The 20,596-nt window shown below is 35.3% G+C and overlaps 1 protein-coding gene and 1 pseudogene across 1 annotated transcript in view; one reads left to right on the top strand and one right to left on the bottom strand.

The window, feature by feature from the left end:
- LOC132560772 (uncharacterized) overlaps positions 1-17,778 on the bottom strand; it is a 71,402-nt gene extending 53,624 nt beyond the window's left edge. The window contains exons 1-2 of the mRNA XM_060225448.1: positions 17,712-17,778; positions 17,404-17,446 (exon numbers count right to left, since the gene is read on the bottom strand). Coding sequence (XP_060081431.1) covers positions 17,404-17,446; positions 17,712-17,717 — 49 coding nt within the window. The 5' untranslated portion in view covers positions 17,718-17,778. The remainder of the gene's footprint in view (positions 1-17,403; positions 17,447-17,711) is intronic.
- LOC132560771 (protein sprouty homolog 2-like) lies at positions 12,509-13,036 on the top strand (annotated as a pseudogene).
- Positions 17,779-20,596: the final 2,818 nt, after the last annotated feature.

Here is a 20,596-nt window from a genome sequence, read left to right on the forward strand (position 1 = left end):
ATACAAACCTGTGTAACAGACTGAGACATGACATTTGACACCAAGGTCAAAAGTCTGTCTTTTTAATAGACTGGACCTCTCTTATACATATCAACCTGTGTAACAGTCTGAGACATGACATTTGACACCAAGGTCAAAAATCTGTTTCAAAAACTGAACCTCTCCTATACATACAAACCTATGTAACATGAGACATGACATTTGACACCAAGGTCATTAGTCTGTCTTTTTAAGACGCTGGACCTCTCTTATACATACCAACTTGTGTAACAGTCTGAGACATGACATTTGACACCAAAGTCAAAAATCTGTTTCAAAAACTGAACCTCGCTGATACATACAAACCTGTGTAACAGTCTGAGACATGACATTTGACACCATGGTCAAAAGTCGGTCTTTTTAAAAGACTGGACCTCTCTTATACATACAAACGTGTGTAACAGTCTGAGACATGGCATTTGACACCAAGGTCAAAAATCTGTTTTAAAAACTGAACCTCTCCTATACATACAAACCTATGTAACATGAGGCATGACATTTGACACCAAGGACAAAAGTATGTCTTTTTAATAGACTGGACTTCTTCTTATACATACAAACCTGTGTAACAGTCTGATACAGGACATTTGACACCAAGGTCGAAAGTCTGTCTTTTTAATAGACTGGACTTCTCTGATACATACAACCCTGTGTAACAGTCTGAGACATGACATTTGACACCAAGGTCATTAGTCTGTCTTTTAAATAGACTGAACCTCTCTTATACATACAAACCTGTGTAACATTCACATTTCAAGTATAATTTCATAAGTACCTTCTTTATTGATTACGGTGACTAATGAACACTTTAATATAATATTCTGTTATTATTCCATCAAAACTTAAGACAAAAGCAGGGGCTTGTATCCCATACTTACATATTTCAGGGATGATTTTTTCCTTGGTGCCTTTTTCCTGAAAAATTGAACCAAAATTTAGATTTCAAAAATTGGAATTACATTAGCTGGTTTTAAATTTGTAAAAAAAATAAATAAAATATTTGTTGTTGTTTTAAATAAACGACTATGTTTTTGTGCTAGAGCTGTAATAATACATGGAAAAAACTTCACAGTCCAATCTTTCACAAAATTGTACCAAAAATATGTTATTTTTATTTCGTGTTTTTGATTGATTTATTCCAAGTGAAAATGTCTTGAACTGAATAGAATGGGCCTTATTTATTTACATGTTGACCTACTTCATATCATACGGCCACTTCATTTGTACAATTTTGAATAATAAAATTGACATAAGGAATTGAACTTAAATTGACTTAAATTAACATGGGAAAAATCAAGTGAAATTGACATAAAACAAACAAAACTCAATTTGACCTGAATTTACATGAAAAAGAAATCATGTGAGGTTGACCTGAAATTTACCTGAATACCAGGTCATTTTTTTTTTAATTTTTGGTAAATTGTCAAACTGAAATTTTGTCATGTCCGTCCTTGTCAATATCACATTACTTTTTTTCTCGTATCTATTTCTTGATGCCATTTTGATGTCAAATTTAGGTTAAGTTAAGGTCTTTGCTTTTTTTACCTCATATCAAAAAAAGAGTTAACTATTTCGGCTTTTGACATCAAATGAGGTCAATTGAGGTCAAGAAATTTTGCCTGTGTAGTCTGATACTTGATGTTTGCATAAAGTTTGACCAAAATCTGTGAAAGAATGAAGTGTTTATATTAAATCAGTTGATGATATTCTATATCAAGCAATGATGACCTTGATCTTGGAACCTTGAAAAGCAACATTGTTTAAGTATACTCATACTTGATGTCTGTATAAACACAAATATGTCTTAAGTACACTGATACTTGATGTTTGTACAAAGTTTTACAAAAATCTGTGAAAGAATGATGTTGTGAGGTATTTATATTGATCATCAGTTGATGATGTTCTATATTAAGCAATGGTGACCTTGACCTTGGGACCTTGAAATGCAACATTGTTTAAGTATACTCATACTTGATGTTTGTATAAACATAAATTAAACTGCATTGGTTGATGTTCTATTATTTAGTAACAGTGACTTTGGCCACAACTTTAGCTTGGATCCAGTGAATCATGTCAGTCTCTAAAGTATACTCATACCTGACTACTGTATAATGTTTAATTAAAGTTAGTCAAAGAATAAAGTTTCTAACTGTTCAATACGGATTCAGGACAGCACGCAACAAGCTGACATGACGCGACAGGACAGGATGGACATGCGCAACACTATATGTTCCTTTATTTACTTTTTAACATCTGGAAAGTTTATAGTTGCATGAGAAAAGTCTTACCTTTCTCCACCATACATGCTTTTCTCCATAGTCATAAAGAATTTCATCTCCAATTTTTATTTCTTTGAATGCAAAGAGAACCAAGTGCAGCTGATTATCAATAATAACTTTTCTCATTGCTGCATTGTTTTCAGTTGCACTATCATTAACCATACGCCCACATCTGTTTAGGAAATTTGTAGCATCAACACTGTCAATAAATAATATAAACGATTCTATTTAAAATAAATATGTTAGAACAAGACAATTTAACAAATTACATTTCCCCATCAAATATGAAGCTTAGTTAAGCCAACAAGAGGCCCATGGGCCTTTACGGTCACAGGAATAAAATTAACTTCTTATAATTTCAATGACAAAATAAAACAATTCAAAGGGTCATAATTCTGTAAATTATAATTGAATCCACCCGATTGTCATCTCATCCAAGACCTACTTGATATTAAGCTGCATACTAAGTTTCATTAAAATCCATTAACATTTACTCAACTTATCATGTTCACAAGGTCCAATACCAAGAAAACTACAAAAGGCCATAACTCTGTAAATTATAACCAAATTGGTTCAATTAATGAACTTGGCCTAGATCTTATTAATAGTTACCTAACCATGTTTCATCAAAATCCATTTAAATTTACTCAAGTTATTGTGTTCACAGGGTTCAACAGCAAGAGAAATACAAAGGATCATAACTTTTTAAATTATAGTCGTATCTGCTCAATTTTCCAAGTCATCTAAGACCTTACTTATATTAAGCTCCACACCAAGTTTCATCAAAATCTATTGATATTCACTTAAGTTACTGTGTTCACAAGGTTCAATAGCATTAAAATTACAAAGGGCCATAACTCTGTAAGTTATTGTTGCTTCGGCCAAATCATCAAGCTCGTCTGAGATCTTTTTAATATCAAGATGCATACCAAGTTTCATCAAACTCGGCTTATATTTACTGAAGTTATTGTGTTCACAACGAGAGACAACGCACAACGACGGACAAAAGGCCATTGCAATAGGTGACCTAAAAATACAAAAACGTTCAATTTGTTTTCTTAGGTAGTTTGATTCCCAGACTGATACTCCTTTGTCATCATAATAAGCATAAGACAGCAACATACTTACCATAATCTGATGTCATTATGTTTCACATAATACATGAAACACCGTGGATATTTTTCTTCTTGCTTGGCGTATTCATCTTCTCGTTCTTTTGCATCTTTTAAATTTAACATTTCTCCAACATATTCTAACAGGAAATCCCCACGATGAAACTCCTTATTAGCAAACACACCACTGCCTGTGTGAGACAACACATGACAGAAATGAATTTCTCCTATTTTTCAATTACCTTACCATGGTCGAGGCCCATGGGCCTTAACAGTCACCTGATTTCTGATATATTTATACACAGTCAAAACTCATTATCTCCAAATTCAGGGGACCAGCAAAATTATTTCAACTCATCCAAAGTTTGACTCAACCATGGGTCAAAATTTGTCTGACATTAATTATTGTTCAATGAAACACTTATAATGCACTTAGAGGACATACTACATACATCTGGCATCTAACAACGTAACTTGATTCTTCGTTTCAAATGTTTGTAAATTGTTGTCTTTTTCATATCATTACCAGTCATTAATATGTTTAATATAAATAAGAAAACATAATAATAAAATACAATCAACTATTCACTTCTTTCTATCACGTATCGTCTCATACATGTGCACTCTCACCCCATTGTTGACACAGAAAAATACAGGTGATGCATTTAACGAACCCAAAAATTATATGAAATTAATATGTTACTTTTGGTACGCTACTAGAATGATGTTTAAAAGTACAGACTCAAATTGAAATCTAAAACATTTCTAGTAAATTATGACCAAACTTTTGCTTTGATATGCACATCTCTCAATATTGTCACCGATACATCTTACTGCAATTTCTAAGTAAACCCTTTACTTTCGTTATTATCCTTCCTAAAGATACACACAATCAAGTCAACTACAGAGGTTTTGGTCTATCACATATGATGACAACAAACTTGTGTAAACACTATACATGTTTAACATACAGGTAAGTCACTGCTAAAGTACGGTGACACTAATTGGATAATTAAACTGGTAATTAACTAGAACACTGACCAGTCAAAAAGGGCCCCCGCATGATGGCTATCAATATCTCCCAAATCATAAATCCCCATCTTCCTCCTTATTGTACAAAACTCTGACATCCCAATTTTCATACAAATTGGAAAAAATTCAATTTTTTTTTACCCAAGAGTTATCTCCACAAATAAAGCAAAAGGGCACAACTTCTTGTAACACCTATGTACCAAATCTCATTGTAACCTTGACCTTGACCTTTGACATTTAATGTTGAAAAACATTTCCAAGGATGTACTTTCAATGAAGAATCCCTGTATGAAGTTTGATTTGGATCGGCCCAAGAGAACTCAAGTTATTATGCAGTGACTGATTTCCTATTTACAGAACAAGTTACCTTGACCATTGACCTTTGAAGCTAGAAAAGATTTGAAAGCAATCACTTCCCATAAGGAACCCATGTATGAAGTTTGAGTTTGATTGGCCTTAAAGAACTCAAGTTATTACACAGTGACCAGCTTTCTATTCATAGTAACGGTGACCTTGACGTTTCATCTTTGAAGCTTATAAACGTTTGAAAGCAACCACTTCTAATAAGGAATCCATGTATGAAGTTCGAGTTTGATTGGCCTTAAGGAACTCAAGTTATTACACAGTGACCGATTTTCGATTTATAGTAACGGTGACTTTGACCTTTGAAGCTGGAAAAGATTTGAAAGCACACATTTCCCATAAGGAAGTTTGAGTTTGATCTGCCCTAGGGAACTCAAGTTATTGCATCAGGGGGGAAAGACAGGCAGACAGACAGACAGATGGACGAACGGAGGGACAGATAGACAAACAGACGGACAAACTGATTACTATAGGGCCCTAACTAGCACAGAACTGTTGTTTTTACTTTAATATGCTGCTGCCCTTGTGTGACCTACAGGTAAACTTCCAACTCCTTGTGTGCATTGATTGATCTTTTTTATAAAACAGGTAAATGTTTGACAAAAGTTAATTTTGAGACAATGAGTAAAGTTTCCCTTAATGCTTCATGATTGTTGGGACCTGAAATTCACTTCGACTCAACCAAAATTTTGAAACCATGATATATGATTCAACTAAAGTAAAATTACAAAGATAAAGTAGGAAAAAAATTGTGACCTGAAAATTAATTTGACTCTTCCGGAATTTTGATGCAAGCAATTTTGAGATGATAGTTAATTTCAACTGTAGTTGGTTTCTTTTCTTTTTTTTTTTAAATAGAGATATCATTCAGACCTCTGACCCAATGACCTTCACTTTTGGTCAGTTAAGTACTTGTTTCATTCGGACAAACTTTCAGATCATCACAACAAAATATTCATCAGTCAAAAGGTACTACATTTGACCTTGACCTTTGACCAAGTGATCTTGACCTTTGGTTCAGTGACCTTGACATTTGGTCATTTTATTTCTCGTTTCATTCCGACCAATTTTCCTTCCTAATGTTATAACAAAATATTTATCAGTAAAAACAAATGCTTAAAGATACGAAATGTGAAAATAGAAATACAGGCCATTTGGGCGTTTTACTTTGCACAACTGGAAAATAAATGGCATATCCTGGTATGTTTAAGTGTACTCTAACAAAGTGCAAAGTTTTTAAAAAAATCGGAGAGTGGGTGGTTTTGGAAACCCCACCTATGTCAGAAGATGAAGAATTTTTAAACTGTCACTCAATTTTGCCAAAACCTTCCACATTTTTGCTACAACACACACTTTGTGTTGATAACTAATGATGCCTGTTGTCTGCATGACACATGTACAATCACACACACATTCTATTGTGCAGACAATGTGCATATTATCTCTAAACATCATGAAATGTGAGATCATAAATCTGTAACTCTTTGTGAATGAGAAAATATAGAGGCAAAAGACCATTTTTATCTATGTCCATCCCTTTTATGGACAATTATAAGTCTTACCTTTAATTTCATTGATAAAGGCAACTCTAAAACCATCCTGATCTTCATTTTTTTGTATGTAATATTTTGCAGCATCTTCAGGTCCAGATGTACTTATTTTCTTTGCTTTTAATCTATCTGAAGACCGGGAAGCTGAAAATAAAGTCAAAGTTTGCATGTAATACTACAATTATAAATAATTATTGATTTGTCCCCATTTTTGGGTATATTCTGACCAAACTGGTAACTAATTTCAAGAGCCAGTGTATAACTATATGTAAACATAAATATTACTGACTATTGAGAGTACTGTAAATTATTCCATGAACTGCAACTTTGCAGATGGTAATTCACCCATTCTCAATAAGTTTGTGCAAGTGATGTCCCCAAGAATTAAGTGACTGCAAATTTTGAAATAAACAGGAAAATGTAACATTTTCATCTCAAGATAACAAACCTTCAATGACAAAATCCAAGATGACCTCCGATCTGCCATTTTGGTTTCAAGATCAATTTCAAAATAGAAATAGCACAATTTCATGAAGATCCTTCCAATACTTTTCAAGAAATAGTGATAACAAGAATTGTTTATGGATGGACCACAGACCATAGACACAGGGTGATTTGACTGGCCCACCGTCTGACAATGGAGGGCTAAATATGCCAAATATTTTGTCATTTTCTATTTTTTGGTGGTAAGAACGTCAGTCTCCAGCAGAAATACAAAGACAATGTAGAAGATGGCTAAAACAATGGAATAATGAAAAACAACTAGCAACAGAAAGCCAACAAAAAGAAAAGTCTTACAAACCAAATGACTAATAAAGAAAAAAAGAGAAAAATGAAAAGAAAATAGACAATGTCTTAAAGTGTTCATACAAAAACAGACATTTCAATATTGATACGACAGTTCATATTCCACCACTACAAATGTAGGACCATATACATTGACTCCACTTTTCATGCAGTTCCCTAAGAAAAATGTAGGATCGAAGAAAAAAATATTGCAAAAAAGTAGGCAAAGAAGATTAGAAAAGAGAGAGCTTAAGGCAATGAAATGCTAGCTCTATCTAGTCCAATGGAATTTAGAAAATCAGAAAACATAGAACATTATATAAAAATTTACACCCAAAACAATACCATTTACACAACAAACAACAAAATGTGTAGAGAACATGACTTGGAACTCATATGGCTGACCAGAAGCTCATGGATTCCATAGCTGGGTCCTCAAGTGTCCACGAGTCATCAAGAGTAGGGAGTTACATCACTTAGGCTTGGAGTTCAACTTACAGTTTTACTCTGGGCCAGGATGCAGTCCAGCAAACCCTAGGTCCTGGGGTTGGGTTGAACAATTTTTGGTTGCATAGCAGCATACTAGTAACATTAATAATTCATGCTACATGTTATTACACAGTGCCAGTTTACTGCCATATGCCCAAATGTTGATGGACTTGTTTGGAAATGAAGCTGTTTCAGATGACCATGGGTCAACCAAGGGGGGAACTGATAAAGTGACAGGCAACCAATAAATCAAGGTGGCAGTGGGGAGGTAGGAAGTATAACTGTTAGCTGCGGCAGTTGGAACAACAATGACATTTGACTAGATTCTTTAGGAGGACTAACCATTGGTCATGTGACCAAGCTCAGTATGTGGACTGGATATCTTGTCTTTCTTACTTGTAAGACAGGGAGATTATCACTTTAATTAGAATATAGGGATCACTCTGGAGGGGCATAGGAGAATTTGCCCCTTGTTTTCCAAAATGCCACACCATAATGAAATATCATACTTTACAATACTTACCTATTTGTATACATATTTTCTTTGTTTTGCCTGGTTCTTCTTCCTGATGAAGGAAGTCAATATTAATAAAAATTTATGATCACTGTAATGAATTTAAACTTTAGTTTTCTCACATACATAATTATGACCTATTCTAAAAACTAACTAGAAAATTGTTTTGGTGAACAAAATACATGTGTCACCCCTTTCAATAAGATAATTTCTATGTATTTGTTGCTTGTGTAAAAATTGTTCTCATTGAATTTATTTGACACTGTGGAAATGGTGGTGCAGCATATTCCCAATAATACAAGCATATACAATGTATATATCCCTTAAAATCAATGCATATCTTGTAATAAAGTACCCAAAATCTGTAAATTATACTTTAGTACAATAAACCCTACATTCTGGTGATATAGTAGTTATGTACATACATACAAATTTCAGTCTTTATTTTCCCAAAGGATTGAATTACATCTTTTTGTAAATGCAAGAATAAAAAAGGAAATGTCGGCTCTTTTGTCTATGTTCATATATAATCTCTGATTTCACAAAAAGTAAGCATTGGAAACAGCTGAAAATATTGCCAGACACAAGTCTTTGTTATTGTGTTTGTAACTGGAATTTTATCAAAAATGACCGGAAAATAAAGTCATGAAAATTCACTGAAGAAATGCAAAATTGCATGAAACATATAGTGTAAAATGACGTTGTTGAAAGACTTTTGCCACACTGTAGGCCAGCGGTCCTACTGTGGTCTCTCTTACCCACAGGGGGCTAACTTCATGAAAATGACCACTAATGCAATATTTTTTATTTTAGGTATTGTTCTTATCACCATATTTGTATATGATTTAGTATTTGCGTTTTGAATTCCATTTTTCAAAAAAGGTAAAAAAAAATTGAATCACTATTACTATATAGGAGAAGGGCTAACTTCATGACATTGACCATTACTGAAATATTTTTTATTTTTGGTGTTGAACTTATCACCATACTTGCATATGATTTAGTATTTGCGTTTTGAATTCCATTTTTCAAAAAAGGTAAAAATATCGAATCACTATGTAGTGATTCAAAATTCTAATTTTAGTGTTAATTAAGCATTGAATCGTCTTGATATGGAATTTATGGTTGATTTAAATGACAGAGATTTGCAGGCAAACATCATTATTGCGCGCTAGCATGCAGTGACGTCACTGTTCCAAATAACATGTTATAAATTTTCATCTTATTTCATTATAAAACATGGATATTCACGTTCTTTGAACATTGATGCATATATAACGTGGATATTAAATACGTTGATCACATCAACACATAAAATCACAAACATTTCAGTAGGCCTAGGCCTAATGGTCATTTTCATGAAGTTAGCCCCCCTGTGCTCTTACCCTGGTCAAGTTAATCTACAACTTCGTGGCCAATGTTAACAACTGAATATTTAAAGCCTCGATCGTAAACATATGTCGCCAATTTCAACAAATTTTCAAAAGAGAAAACGTAGATTAAAAAAACACATTCATCGCCAACATAGAAGAAATCGTTGTGAAAATCTATCTTTCTAAACACGCAGTATGAAATAACTTGGTTGTATTCCTCGTAACGTCTCATTGTCAAGTAGCCATATGCCGCCATTTTTTATGGCAGTGTGTGAATTATCGAGGTATTACCTTCAAAAAATTACGCATAGGCCTTTTCCCTTTCCGAGGCATGATCGTCGACTGGCGGCTGGTAACATTTTTTTCGCGTTGTTACTAAAACACAGAATGGTAAGGCGGTCGATAAGATCCGGACATGATCGTACAGAAAGAGGGATACATTTTAGCAAAAAAAAACAACTTACGCTCTTTCTCCTCTACTCACGATATGAATTAATCTAAAATTGGTCAATTAATATTATGACATTTTAAATACATGTATATTTAATATTTTTCCTGCTATTAGAAATTATGAGGAATATATGAAAAACAGTGAGCGAACGTAAACTACAAAGAGTCAATAAATCTTCAGCGTTTGCTTCGCATGTCAAGATTTGATGAAACTAAAAAGAATCGAATTTTAGTGTTAATTAAGCATTGAATCGTCTGGATATGGAATTTATGGTTGATTTAAATGACAGAGATTTGCAGGCAAACATCATTATTCCGCGCTAGCATGCAGTGACGTCACTGTTCCAAATAATAGATTCTAAATTTTTATCTTATTTCATTCATTTCATTCAATGTACTTAAACATATTTGATATTTAAAACTTAAGAAACGTACATGTATTGAATGATTTGTGCTTTATAAAAGGCCTGATATACGTAAAAACGTATTCACATCTGTAATATTGATGCATTGTAAATGTTTCGATATACTTAGAAATTATTTAATATCCTTGCTATTTCTATGCCCCAATGTACTTAACTGGTGTTAATATTTTTGTAAGCCCCGATATATACTTCAGAAACTGTATGTGTGTTCCGATGTACCTGTTTTCATGCACGATAAGTGGTCACGAAAGAGACAAAAACTGAATAGCATTTGGCAAAATGAGTGTGTACACCGATATCACGTTGATCTTGTGACGTCACAGCTTTGGGTGCCTGAAAACGAGGTCATCGCCACTCGGGCAAAGGTGTGATTTTGAGATAAGACACAATATCTCGGATACGGAGCATGCCACAGCATTCGCGCTTTTAGCACTTTGTATTTTACACAAATGCCTATTTTCATGCTTAATATACCCGTGCACTCAGGGTACACTTTAAGCTTAAGTGTCTGTAAGTAAATATACATTAAAGATTAAGATTAGTAAATATACATTAAATAAGCAAGTGAAACATCCTAAAAAAGACTCTTTAATTCGTAACAAAAATGGCATCACGCATATATATGACCTGGTATTTTATCCTTTCAACCTTGTTTTGACAGGTTATGACCTGAAATATTATTTCTTTTTAACATGTCACCCTGGTATTAAAATATTAGCTGCTTCCTACCAACTCGGCTAGGGAGATCTTCTCTTTAACTCATTCGGTAGAGCCTTAGACTAGTAAGCCAAAAGTCCTGGGTTCGACTACTAGCGGAGGCATTTAGGAATGACCTCTGTTGCAATTGGCACCCATGTAGGGACCCGGGAATGATACTCAGCCTTGCTCCACATGTATCGCTGTTAACCGCTGGATACTCGAGGATGAGTTATTTCCTGGAGGGGGAGTATGTAACCCTGGTGTACACTAGCCGCAATATACCACTCAGCTAAAGAGAACTTCTATTTTAGCTCATTTGGTAGAGCGTTAGATTAGTAAGCCAGAGGTTCTACTTCTAGCGGAGGCATTTAGAAAAATAATGACCTCTGTAACATTGGCGCCTTTGTAGGGACCCGGGAATGATACTCAGCCTTGCTCCACAAGTATCGCTGAGTATTATTTGTCAGTATTACCCGGGTCCCTACTTGCCTCCACTCAGGATCGAACCCGGGACCTCTGGTTTACAAGTGTAAATGTGATTGTGTGGAGTATTTTTGGCAAAGCCGGATGTAACCACTCATTGCAGTGTGTACAAGATAAATGTAATTCTTTGGAGAACAGAACACAACACACTTCTACCATACAGCCATTCAACTATTCTGTGCTCTGCTCAATGGTAAAGGATTAAGAATTTCAATCCAAGGGTTTTATATATTCCATTCGAAATTCTGAGAGCTCTACCCCACACATACATAGTAAAAGATGGTATATATATATATATATATCTTTTATTTGCTCTCCAATTTGCAATTTTAAAGATTTGGTATTTTGCAAACGGAATATATTGAGCTGTTAAATTTCTTGCCGACACTGTTTATATAATATCACACACACGATAATGAAAGGAAATGGAAAATGATTCACTTTATTAATAAACTACCCAGGATAAAGAAATAAAAATGTTTCATTTTTTTTTTATTAAATCAAAAATATAAAAATATATCCTTAATCCCAGTATATTTAGTGAAAGTTACATGTATGGATATACGGGGGGTGCGGGGGGTAGGGGGGGGTTGTTTTTTTAATGGTCAAGTGGATTTTATAAGGTGCAATTGCCTTGAGCAAAAGCCTTTTTCCCTACCCTTAACGTTAGAAATTTTGTTCTACATGCTCATACCAGCCCTATTTTCTTCTTTTTCAATAAGAGCTGTTTTCTTATTGCTTTTAGCTTGTCTTGAATTAATGTATGGAATTCTGGAGATACATATAGAGTAATTGAAAGCTTGTGATTTTTTTTCTCTTTGTATAAGTAACAACACTTGGTGACTTGGACTTGTATTCGTCATATTAAAATGATATGATCACTGCAGCATGCAGAGAATTTATATAATATCTATATGAGATCACAGCCACCTGTGTCTATATCTCCTCCGCTAAAGAAGGACCCATTGATCGAGGAGGACGATGACTCCATTATTTTTTTTGCAAATGCAGAAAATGTAAGTGCTGTGCATGCACAGAACCATGCGGGCTCCCTTCTAGGTGGCTATTTGGGGACAAATGCCAGATTAGTGCAGACACTGTGGTGAATACATCTACCTGGTTATGTTGTGTCAAGGGCATGTTCCATAATTGCCGAAAGGATGTGCAGGACTCGGACTATATGTGTTAGACGGACCCGTGTGCGTCGTGTAGCAAATCACACTGTTCTGAATGATGGACATGTATGGCAATGGTGTCCCTGTGTCTGCCTTGTCTGTGTTTTTATTGGCCGGCCAAGGGTGTGCTCAAGGCATGTACTGTATGTTACAATAAGTAATCAACAGGGCTCTCAGTCACAGTCAATACGTTTACTGATTGAATCTGATTCCAGTACCGGTAGTTCGCGAGGACCGTTGGCATTTGTGATTTTTTTTCTCGACTAAATGTGATATCAAGTGTGTACAAACACTAGTACGGTTCCGACAAGTCCCGATTAGCTGTGCGAGTGGTTATGATGATTTTGTAACACTGTTCCTCACTTGTCTGTTAAGTCTTGCACCCGTTGGAGGAAGGTTTATATAATTTTATATTTTTTTTTGACCTAGAGGTCAAAGTCATGCTGACCTATTGGCAGTGCATGAAACTTAATGCCAAGTATGGTCAAAATACCTTGTATGGTTTACATGTAGCAGTTATGACCTAAACAAGAAACTTTTTCCCCAATGTTTAGCAGTTCAAGAAACTGTTGAAAAAAAAATCTTTTTTTGACGTTTGACCTCAAGATGAATGTCACATTGACCTATTGGCAATGCTCTGCACATCTGCTTTAGATTATGCAACTACCTACCAACCAAGTTTGATCAAGATATCTTCTACGGTTTAGCAGTTACGACCCAGACAAGAAAACACTGACGTCAGTTACTTGACAATGTGGTGAGGGGGTCATTAATGGAAGGGTCCAACACAAAGTATATTTAATATCACGTGTGACCACCATTTGCGTTAATCACGGCGCTGATTCTTCTCCTCATGGTACTGGTAAGCCGTAGGTTTGTGTTCCTAGGAATGATCCGCCATTCCTCGTGGCGAGCCTGCTCAAGTCCAGCCAAAGTCGTTGGTGGGTTTCGGCGTCGACGTACACAGCGGTTTAAGAAATCCCATTTGTGCTCTATCAGATTTAGATTAGAGAATTTTGATGGCAGAGGCAACATATTAATGTTAATGGTCATCAGAAAGTTTTCTGTTGCCCGTACAGTATGAGGGGTGGCGTTGTCATGCATTAACATCAAATTTGGGCCATGACATCTGAAATATGGTAAAACCTCTCGGTTCAGTAACTCAGCGCAGTTCCTTGCTGCAGTAGGATTCCCCGGAATCGTGATCAGATCTGTTTTGTCATTATGTCTATTTCCTCCCCACACCATAACACTTCCCCCTCCCCAACGGCTGAACTGTTGTACACAGTTATCGTGAAAACGTTCTCCCCGACGTCGCCATATTCTACAGCGTCCATCGCTCATGCTGAGATAAAAATCTCGATTCGTCTGTGAAAACTACACGATTTTAGACTTGTTGGTGTTGAAATTGACGTTAGCGAGCCCATTGAAGACGTTGACGTACATTGACGGACACGATTCCCAAAATAACATCATGACGTCGGCGTCAAATAACGATCCCTGAGATGACAAAGACGGATGTATTTGTCCTCACTGGCGGAAGTTTGTCTGATGTTGACACGGATCTTTCCTGTTTCCTCTGTTAGTCGTGGCATATCTGTATTTGTCAATTTTCAATGGCGAATTCTCAGGGTACGTCCCTAGTACAGATGTAAGCGCAGGTAACACAATACACACCGATAGCGTGCACTGCACATGCAAAGTTAGAAAAACAGCAACATCCGGTTAGACGTTTTTACCCTTGGATGATTTTTCGTTTGTTTTCATTTCAGAATATGTTTTTGTGTCAGGGTTATCATGTTTATAGATTATGCCAATCTTTCATTCAATTTTGAAAAGAAATATATTTTTCGCAAGTATACTTACCTTTGCCCCTCAGTTTACTAGTTCGAACAAATGTCGCTACGTGTTCCAAGTGGTTACTCGTAGATCAGATCTGAGGATAAAAAGAAGTGCTCTCATCTCGGTTCCACAGTGCTTCATCTTCTGAATAAAAATGAAGTCTGGATTATGATTAAGTTCAAACCCCAAATAAGAATAATTACCAGTGGGAGGTAAACACATTTTGTGATAATTTACTGGAAAGCATGTCAAGTCATACCAAAGCCGCTAGTTGGTCATAAAGTTTTTCCAGATCAGTCCAAATAAGGTACATTGCACAACTTAGAGTCAGGGGAACCTACATATGATATTTGAGAAAGATCCCTCTGGTAATTTCTGAGAATTAGTGATAACAAATTATTAATATCAAAACCTAAGATGGCCACCTGTCGGCCATATTGTTTTTGGATCAGTCCAAAAGAGGTACAATGCACAACTACAGCCCAAGGGGAACCTACATATAAAAGTTGAGAATGCTCCCTCAGGTACTTTCTGAGAAATAGTCATAACGAAGTATTACTGTCAAATTTCAAGATGGCCACCTGTCAGCCATATTATTTTTCAGATCAGCATAAAAAAGTACAAGACCAAGGAGAAGCTACATATGAACATTGAGAAAGATCCCTTGGGTATTTTCTGAGAAATAGTGATAAAAAGAATTGTTTATGGATGTAGGACAAACGACAGAGGGATGGACGGGCTTCGGATGCAGGGTGATTTGAATAGCCCACCATCACATGATGGTGGCCTAAAAAAAGAAAGCCATGTGCATGTCGGATGTTAGGTTTTCTGTTGTTTGTGTCCTCAGTACTATCAACACTTTGATTAGTAGTGATTTTTCAATAAATGTACATATTAGTTTCAATAAGTTCTTATAGAAAACTTGATAGCATTTATTGGTATACATTATGCATTTACATTATGAACCATTATAAAACTGAATATAAACTTATTAAAGGCGAATCATATACAAAATTAAAAGCACGGTTTGTGAAAACCACATCTAGTACTGTATCAAAGCATCTGTATCTTACTGTATATCATTAGGCAAGAAAGCAGATCTGTATATTACACTATTTCTTATGTAACTGATTAGGTCTTGCTGAATTCAATGTATGTATTTGCTGAGGTCAGCACCATTATATGCTGTGAACATGTAGATTCATTAACATGTTTGTCAGAAGATGACTGATACAGGAGAGCTAACCTGAACTTATGTACCTCTGGTTAGGTAACTTATATGTATAAAAAAAAACCTGGTAACTAAGCCATGCTGTCGATTCTCGGGACAAACCTCAGTCGTGTCCCCACACACAACACGAATAAACTACACCAACGCTCTACATTGCCGTGGACTTCTTCATTACATCTACATCTACAACTTCAACAAGACTACAAGACAACTTATTTCATTTTAATTAGAATTAAGTGGGGCTGAGCATCTCCTGGTTATGTTGAAAGTTGAAGTATGCTTAGTAGATACTAAAAGGTATCAATAGCAAAATGTACTTTCTATGTTTGCTCAAATGCATAATCACTAACAGTTGTGTTATTAGATAAAAATACTAGATATCAGATCAAGGAACATTGGGCCTTTCTATCCCTTTATATGGATTACTTCTTCCTGAAGACCTACAGACTGAAAATAACATAACAAAACATGTAAAGTCAGATTTTTAGTGTATAGTTTGCATTCTACATTACATTTTATGATTATAAGCATTCTCTTTGTCTGGTATATTTGACAACTTAATTCTTGGAGATATCTTTACCCAGTACATATATTTCTTTCATTCTTGCATAAAGTAAAAATTTGCTTTCAGCACACACGTCTGCCTTTTATTTTAACCATACATGTAGCTGCAAAAAGGAAAAACAGGCAAATTTAAGATTTAAACTATATTAAAGCAGCCATAAAAAGATTGATAATTTCATGTTGCTTAGAAAATATAGCTTACCCAGGATTGTTTTCTGTGAAATTCACAAAAGCATTTCTGCAATTGTGTAAAACACTACAGAAAAGGCATTCCATTCACAGAAAAGTTTACATAATTCAAGGTCACTATAGGTTGAGAACACTAATATTGTGTTTGAGTTATCCAAGTCTAAGATATCCATATAGTTATCATCACAGTAGGCAACACTTTGACTGAACTCAAATTCATGAAAGAAATAGGCAAAACCAGCTGGAAATGTCATGGTCTTAACAGTCTATCTGACCTGACTGCTTCATAATAAGGTCATCAATTCAAACATTTAAATGACTAAGAAATATGTAACAGTGAGAGGTCCCTTGGCTTAAATCTGTGTGACATTCTGAGACATTACACACTCTTTATCAGAATTCATGAAGGCTATCTTACTGAAAAAAGATGGTTCATGTTCATATTCATGAATCTAGTGTGACTTTGCCTGTGACCATATATTGTAAGAAGAACATGTGTTAATTTGCAAGACATACAATGTTAATATTACAAACAAAGTGTTTATTTCAAAATGTTTAAAGAGAAGTAAACTGTTGACAAACCTTCTGAAGTGCTTTCAACAGCTACCACGAACACTCAGAATATTCACATTCATGTGAATGTTTGCATTACATACACATTAATTCCCAAACAATACTCAAGATTCATTAAAACATTACTCCATGAAATATGAGTTTCCACTCTCATAAATCATCATCCGATATACAATATGACAGATACCGGTAATGAAGTGCCCATGTTAAAACAGTGAGTGGTAATAATACTTACACAATTGTTTGCACATTTTCTTGACCAAACTATGATCTTCTTCCTAATAAAATAAATAGCCAATAATGACCTTTGGTAACTTTAAGAAAACAAGTGACTAGTTATATCGATGATAAGTACTGTCATTAAATTGCATGTCCCCCCACCCCCCACCCCCCACCCCCCACTCACTCCCACAACTAATTATTGAACAAACAATTGCACTGCTTTAAGCATGTCATAACTGTGAAGGTGAATAAGCACGCAATCATTCAGAATTTGTCTAAATATACTGTCATAGAATACATGTAGCTAGGTTCTGAACATACCATCATGTTGATTATTGAATATTATGTTATTCCAATCAAGAAAAAATCCATTCCATCTATTGAAACATCTGGAAACTGTCACTAGGAGAGCCACACACAGAAATAAAATAAGCAGGAGTACAAGAATATTGAAAGACTGAAGCAATGCTATCGTGTCTGCCATTTTGTACTACAGATCACGTGACTTGGGGAAAAAACATAATCACATGACATTTTTTTTCTATTTCTGGTAGCTGTTACTATATGGAATTCTGCATGTATACGACACACGAGTCATTCTTTGCGGTGATAAGTGGTGACTTTTGACCGAATTGTAAATTTAATGAGTTTTCATATGGAATAAAAATAGGTTTTCTCTGGACTTCTGCATCCGTATTGCAATAAAATACACATTTCCCGAATGATTTTATTTTGACACCCTAAACTTTAATGCCCCTGTAATGAAACTTGTTCTATATCATATGCTATGGATATGACAAGGTTAGGACCATCAGGCCTTGGACTTTTGGCTTTTGAACTATCGGGTCTTCAGACTATCGTGCCTTCGGACTATCGGGCCTTCAGAGTGATCTTGCCTTCGAAATATCGGGCCTTCAGAATACAGGGTAGGAACCCTATCTAGGTACCCTAAATTTCTCTATTTTCTATGCCTATTGCTTCCCGCGCTCTCTTATCTCACTGCTCACTGATAACTGCTCACTGCCTATACCGCTTACTGTCTACTGACCTACATGTATATCTAAGTCTACCAAACCACCAATAACTTTGCAATTGATAGCATGGATCAATGCTTTCCAGTACAAAACTATTTGAAAGTATATCAATTTTCCAAAATATAAGATGTAACATGAGAGATAAATTACATAACCTGGCCGGGGTTCGAACCTGGGACATTTCGACCTCTAGACGGACACTCGGTCATTTGAGCTATCTGGTCACCGACGATCGACTCGGCGTACATCGGATTTAATTTCAATTTTAATTAATTGGGTATACCGTGAAGAATTGAGACAAATGACCACTGTACATATCTTTTAGATGGCCGTAACATATTGGGCCTATTGCATAATTTTCTAAAATGCAATTTTGGTACCACCAGGCGGACACCGAGTCTACGTACTGACCACGTGCATACCGACGTCTATGGACAGGGGGGCTTCCGACAGGCTTATTCACAAGCGGATATCAAAATTCAGAGTAAATTAAAAAGGGCTCCAAAAATACACACTAAGTAGGCGCCTGCTACGAAATAAGGCCCCAGTTTCACGAATCTTCCTTAACTTAAGGAAATCTCAACTCCCATATAAAAGCATTACAAAAGTTAAGGAAAATCTTAAATTTAAGGAAGATTAATTATAATGCTTTGCCATGGGAGTTAAGATTTCTCTACGTTAAGGAAGGTTCATGAAACTGAGGCAAGCATGCGTATATTGCCTAGTACATGTCGCCTTTTTCACTGATCACTGGTCACTTAATTTTATAGTTATAATAATAAAATAATAAATTTATTTGGGATAAACATGTACAGATATATTAACAACTGCATGGCAAAGCCATTATATAAAGTAACCAAGAAGACATTTCGTCTATGAAAGTATAATTGCCATCCGCCGCGTGATGATTGTGACGTCATTATTTTGGCATAGTGAACTATTAAAAGTTAATTTGTAAGATTAAAATATTCAAAATTGTGCTAGACATAAGTCAGATGTTTCATCATAATGTATCTGCCTGTGTTAATTTAGTACTGACATCTACTGCGAACAATTATGTATTGACCAGTGGCCAGAGGTATTTTCTCGTTACTGATCTACTACACATGTTCATGTATTAGTTCGTTCCCTGATTATATAAGTCATTACCTGAAGCCTATCTAAGCAGTTTGTATGATGGTCAGTGTAACCTTATCTTGTTGTAAACAGCCGAATCTGTTGCCATTTATGTGTGCAAGACCATGTCAATAACTCATGTATACTTCAATCCATGTTTACCAGTAAGCTGATGTGTAATAGTACTTCATCAGTTAATTAGCATGGCTAGTATAAATACGACCACCTTTCTCGTCAGTATGTATCGGTTCCTGAAGGCCTAACAGGAGAGAGGCTAGTCTCCACTTGGGGGACCCCGATGGCTGATATAAATGCGCAATATGATATGTTTGCCTGCAAATCTCTGTCATTTATATCCACCATAAATGCCATATAAAAACGGTTCAATGCTTAATTGTATACAAATCCTGTGAATATATGGCACATATAACATATTATACATAATCATGAATAAGTTAATTACATCTTTAATGTAACAGCTAGTCATAATTATTAACAAAGACAAAAGTACATATAGTAGGATTTCCCAAAAAACGCGTTAAACGCGCATTTCTATTGGGGTCCCTAAAATGGATTTACAAATACATTTCCCTCAATAATATACATAACAACTATCATGATTCTCTTGCGTTTTGTTTTGAAAGTTACGTTTCACTCGGATTTTGAACTTAAGCTTGTTTGATGTACTTTTAATATAACCTGGAAGAAAATTCCATTCTTTTGCGCCGGTAAAATAGAAAGTTGTAGATTCTTTACCTTGTACTGATGGGAAAATGAAATTATATGCTGATTACAGGGTATTTTGAAGACATGGATTCTTGTTAAATTATACATGTAGTTTGGAGCCTTTTCATGGAAAACATGAAACATATGATTCATTCTGATTAGTACAATAGTACAATGAAATGATATATTTTTTCTATCGCGTACGTACGCGATAATAAAAGGAAAAAATATCTTTCCCTATCGCGTCCCCACGCGGTAGCTATTGCACGCGATAACTATATGTACGAAAGTTATCGCGTTTATACGCGATATTTATTGCATGGGTACGCG

The sequence above is a fragment of the Ylistrum balloti genome, unplaced genomic scaffold, assembly GCF_031769215.1.
Source record: "Ylistrum balloti isolate Yb309-2 unplaced genomic scaffold, AGI_CSIRO_Ybal_v1 Utg371112, whole genome shotgun sequence".
Lineage (NCBI taxonomy): Eukaryota > Metazoa > Mollusca > Bivalvia > Pectinida > Pectinidae > Ylistrum > Ylistrum balloti.